The 5,331-nt window shown below is 41.0% G+C and overlaps 1 protein-coding gene across 1 annotated transcript in view; it reads right to left on the reverse strand.

Annotated features, from left to right (window-relative positions):
- Positions 1–5,331, reverse strand: part of ATP8A1 (ATPase phospholipid transporting 8A1) — a 222,369-nt gene that overhangs the window by 13,627 nt on the left and 203,411 nt on the right. Inside the window, exons 34-35 of the mRNA XM_030888552.2 lie at positions 2,949–3,037; positions 1,801–1,893 (exon numbers count right to left, since the gene is read on the reverse strand). Coding sequence (XP_030744412.1) covers positions 1,801–1,893; positions 2,949–3,037 — 182 coding nt within the window. The remainder of the gene's footprint in view (positions 1–1,800; positions 1,894–2,948; positions 3,038–5,331) is intronic.

Consider the following 5,331-nt stretch of genomic DNA (forward strand, 5'->3'; position numbering starts at 1 on the left):
ACAGTTTCTTGTTATAGGCTGCCTTCAACTAAAGTTTAATTAATTTATTTTTAAAAACTGGAATATATTTTTAATATTTGTGAAAAACAAATTATTAATATTCCTAACATATAAAGAATAATTAGCAATGCATATAAGACAATGATCTCATGGGGGAGAAGGAGGGAAGGCAAATGATATGTAAAAGCATTTTGTGATAAAACATTTTATTTGTTCTTCAATATATTGTTCTTTAAAATATTTATTAAAATATCACTTTATTGGGGGCTCTTACAACTCTTATAACAATCTATACATCAATTGTGTCAAGCATATTTGTACATATGTTGCCATCATTCTTTTCTAGATATTTACTTTCTATTGAGCCTTTGGTATCAGCTCCCCACCCGCCCCACTAATTTCTTTTTTCTGATGCTTCATAAATTGATTTCTATTAGCTTTCTAATCTTGCTATTTCGGGGAGAATAGATAATGAAGAGGACTTTGAAGACACAGCTCATTTCATAGGTGATAATGTTAGGTAGCTAGAGACAGGGACACGGAGTGTCCCTCTCCATGCCTGGAGGGCCCCCCCTTCTCCCCCCTCCACACACACATACACACACAAGGTTGGAAGCCATAAGGACTAACTGGGCATGCGCCAAATTCAGGCCAGGTAGGCAGTACATCTGGGTGAGTCCAAACTAGGCCAGGTGGGCTTAATTCAGCCAATGGGGTTAACCAGTACCTTTGACCACCCCTCCTAGCTGAAGGTCCTAAAGGCGGGAACCTGGAGGTCACCACCTGTCCTCGACTGCTTCTCTGCCTTCTGCTTGGCTCTGCCAAGGTCTCCCTTTCTCTGGCCTCAGGCCACCATGACTGGGGGTGCAGTCCCGTGAGGTTGCCTGTGTTCAGTGACCGTAAACCCTGAAACTTCCGTCCTTTATAAAAACCTGGATCACAAACCAGGCTTCGGTGTGGATTCTTTCTCATGTGAAGCCAAGCACCGAGGTATTTCCCACCCGAGAAACCTAACAATATCTGTCTAGGTGAGTTCCTAACAATGGATTTCACCCTATGAACGTATAATGAACATTGGGGCCATTATCCCAAGGTCAAACTGTCCTTTAGATTATATGCTATTTTCAATACTCTCTCAAGCGATTAGCCCCTCCTCCTGTCAGTTCAATGACACAGTATTTGTACTGGTATCTAGGACATCTGAGGAGGAGCCCTGGAGTGTACTGGGGTTATGAGTGGGGTTGCTAACCACAAAGCCAGCAGTTCAAACCCACCAGACACTCTGGGCGAAAGAGGAGGCTTTCTCCTTGGGTAGTAATTCACAGAGGCTGTTCCGCTGTGTCCCATGATGAGTCAGAACCAACTCCATGGCAGGGGAGTTGCTGCTGTTTTTGAACTTTTCGGAAAGTTCAAAAAGTTCACGGGAAATAGGATCATAAGATAATGGGATTTTCCCACAAACTTTTTGAAGCCTCTCATACTTAATGCCTAGTAAGCACCAGGTGCTCTGTGTCGTACTTTATCGACAGTGTTTTATTCAGTTCTAAGAACCAGCCATGATGTAATGGCATCACACCCATTATGTAGAGGAGAAAACTGAGGCTCAGTAGCATCAACTTGGCTGAGCTCCTAGGTTAGTAAACGGCAGATCTGACTCTCTTCCACATCGAATGACAAAATCTGTCAAGGACACTGCCGGATTTATGCTGATGTCAGCTCCAAGCCCCACCACTTCCAGCCACTGATAAAAGGCACATTGAAAATTCACTTGTTAAAGAAGATACTCAGGGTGAGTTTTACCTTTTTCCGAGCACCACAGCCCCGGGGTCTTGAGATTTGGCCTCCAGCTCCTGAACTTCATCTACTAATGTTTTAAACGCAGTCCTCTTGATACTGCAGAGAAAGAATTTGTATGGAAATGCCCTTGTGAAAACGTGGGGCTTCATAAAACCAGTATCTGGGTTTACTATCATGCTGTTGGTAAGTATACTAGTAACCACAGTATATTCTCTACCCAACCCCCCACCGAAGAATAAATCTAAAATATGGGGGGTGGGGGGACTTCAAAAAGTTTGTGGGAAAATGTAAGTAAAAGATAATGTAATTTTTCTAAATACTTTTGGAAGTCTCCTGGCATCACAGTTATTTTGAGCATTAAGACAGGCACAGAAACGATGGTTCTAATATAAAGAGAACTGGTGTTCATAATAACAAACCTCTTATAAGTACAAAATAAACACACACAGGGGAACCTGGGAGAGCTGGAACTCCACCAGAAGGACTGTTTTGTTTTTCTGAGTCTCACAAACTTTCCGACTTTAATCGGGCACGGTGTGACTATTTTTCTATGACTTTCTATTTTGGAAAATGTAAGTTTTCCTTCTCTGAGGTTTCTACATGATGCAGGTTCTGGTTTTCACACCTTTACCGTAAAAGTAAATTCAGTGATACCTTTGGCTGTGGAAAGAATTAGCATTTTAAAACGTGTAGTTGAGAAAAATTGGCAAAGCCTTTACGTTATATCTCTCTGATCTTTCTATCATGTTTAGAATTAGGCAAACCCCAAACTTCTGCTCCCAGCTGTCATTTGCTAAAAGTAAATTAACAGCATAGTTATGGAGAATTCTTGCTTTTGTCTCTTGTGGCTTTGCAGAATGACTTCTAGCAAGCACTCTAATGTAATTCCTCCACTGCACTTTTTCCTCTTGCTACACTCAGACTACTTGCTTTTCTCCTTATTGAGTCTTTTCAATTCATTCCCTTTTGTAGTTCCTCAATCACTTTGTCCTCTTTGTATTAATACAGTCTTCAGAAAGAGTCAGTATTAATCAATATCAGAATATTCCTATTCTGCTAATTCGACAATAAGTTGGTATTCCAACTACAGGCATCTGAGAATGAATGCCCGCCTGCTGTTTTTAGTGCACACAACCAAGGACGGTACTTACACCTTGTAGGCCACATCAAGAAGCAAAGATGCCACAGGGATGAATAACAGGCCAGTCCAAAAGACGCCGGAACCAAACAGCATGGCTGCCTGCAGAGATGGTCAGGAACGGAATTACTGAAGAGCCAGGAGATAAACCAGTCACATTTAGCACTTATATTATTAAATGCAGTTATCATTTAAAAAATTAACTAAAAAACCCCCAAGAATATCACTCTTCAAGGACACAATAACTGAATTCAAACCTGTGAAATATTTGGGAAGTGTCAATGTGTTAAAACATGCAGTTACGACATCTCTTTTCCTTGAGTAGCTAATACAGATGAGTTTTATCCTGTGCCAAGCCTTTTCATATTGTTAAGTGACATTTTTACTGTTGTAGTTAGTCTGTGGAGTATTAAGCACGGATCTTTTATTACAGATCGAATGCTGTTGCGTCAGTTTCAAGCATACGCTGGATTAGATTCCCTTATATTAGAATGTGCAAAACAAATCCCAGGTAGAAATGAAATTTCCTTTTCTGGCAAATGAAAATTTTACTTTGCAAAATGTTACTCAATACTCTGAAATTGTCCAGATAAATCATGAGTGGAGTATAATTAAATTAAGAGGGCTTTGAAAATAACACTTTGATTATTTTGGACTGAAATGAGGTAGGAAAATTTTTGGTTTTGTTCAATTATTTGTTTAACTTGTATCAGTGCATATGTGTTATTGCCAATATCAAGAGTATGTAAAATCTGAATAGGTGTGTATTAAAAATAACTTTAACCCTACTTTTGTATTAAGTCCCACATGGTAATATCAGAGCTCTAGAGGCTATAAAGAAAATGATTCTATAATTAGCAGATATTAGCTGTTTGCAATTATGACCAAAAAAACCCCAGATGCCTTTGAATAAAATTAGACTGCAGAGTATTTAAGAGGAATCGTGTCATTCAATAAAACTGAAAAAAAAAAAGATTGGTTTAACTTCTGTGAGTCTATTTATCAAAAGCATATTGACAGTATCTCTTTAATTTATAATGGGACTGCTGTAACTTTTTAAAGCAGCCAACTAGTGTGTGCACCTTTACAATCGATAACCCACCAAAACACATACTTTTTTTTAAAAACCAGATCTGGCTCAGGAACTAAAGTTTATCTAGATTCCTACTGTCTGGAGAGTCAGTTTCATAATCACACATACGCAGTTGCAGTCGATCGATGTTCTTTAAACATACAGATGATAAACTTCTATAATTGTACAGATCACCTACACCCTGGGGAACAGCAGACTGACCCTCCGTTCAGGGAGTCTCAAGCTTTCTGTGTTTCTGATAGAACAGCTTTGCACCCTTGTCTTTCAAGGAAAACACTTGCCATTTAAAGAAATTCCAGAAAATAAATTTTCACCATGGGGGTTGGCCGGCACCCATAGATGAGATGAAAAATATTCCCATAAAAGTCACTTTATTTTATAAGCAAATCATGATCTTTGACGTGCCTGCTGACATCCTCAGTGGTGAAAACCGGCAATAACCATGTAATAGGAAATGTCTACCAGGTCAGGGGGTCTTGTTTTGATTGAAGGAAGCTTTCTAGTAAGGTAACAGCTGTAAAAAACAAACAGCCCCCCCCCCCTTTTTCCACCCCGTTAGGGAGTGGGGGAGGTAAGATAAGATTCTAAGTCTGGGAATGGAAAACCACATTGACTTGGCTTCATTTTCATCCATTTCAATGTGGGGGCCACGGGAGAGAGATTTATTCTTGCCTTTGCCACCTGGTATTAAATGTCCGCTGGTGGAACAGGCAGAAGTGGTGGTGGGGCTGCTAATTCTGATCATTGTGATGCTAACTATGCGCAAGGGGCCACTGGCACTGGGCCTTTCGCTGCACAAACGAAGCAGCATGAATTGGGGGGCGGGGGATAGTTTTCGGCGTCATATCTGAAAGCCTGTCAGATGTTTTTCTTTTTCCCTTTGCAGAGTTAATCCAAACTTAACAGATTTAAAGCCGACATTCGCATTAAAGACAGAGTCTCTTTGTGTTTTTTGGATGAAAGGGGGGTGAGTGGCTGGGTGGGGGGAAGAAAATAAAATCCCACAGAGGTATTTCCTTCCTTTCTGTACAAGAAAGCTCCCCCCCTCTCTGTAGAGACCATTTTTGTCTTTAACTTTTCACATCTCCCCACTCGCAGGCAGGTCCATGTGGGAAAAGGCAGGCCCATCATCCCCGCAGACAATGGAGGGGAACAGGAGCGGCCTGTTTGGGGCTGGGCTCAGGCTCCGGCAAGAGCGAGCCATTTGCAAGCTGCTCTGAACGTGGGAGATTTGTGGGCCCTGTGAATCCAAATGGAATCTGCCACAAAAGTGACTCCTGGGGGACTGGAGAAAGGCTCGGGG

The sequence above is a fragment of the Echinops telfairi genome, unplaced genomic scaffold (genome assembly GCF_000313985.2).
Source record: "Echinops telfairi isolate 266 unplaced genomic scaffold, ASM31398v2 ScPeMD7_7468;HRSCAF=8506_0, whole genome shotgun sequence".
NCBI lineage: Eukaryota > Metazoa > Chordata > Mammalia > Afrosoricida > Tenrecidae > Echinops > Echinops telfairi.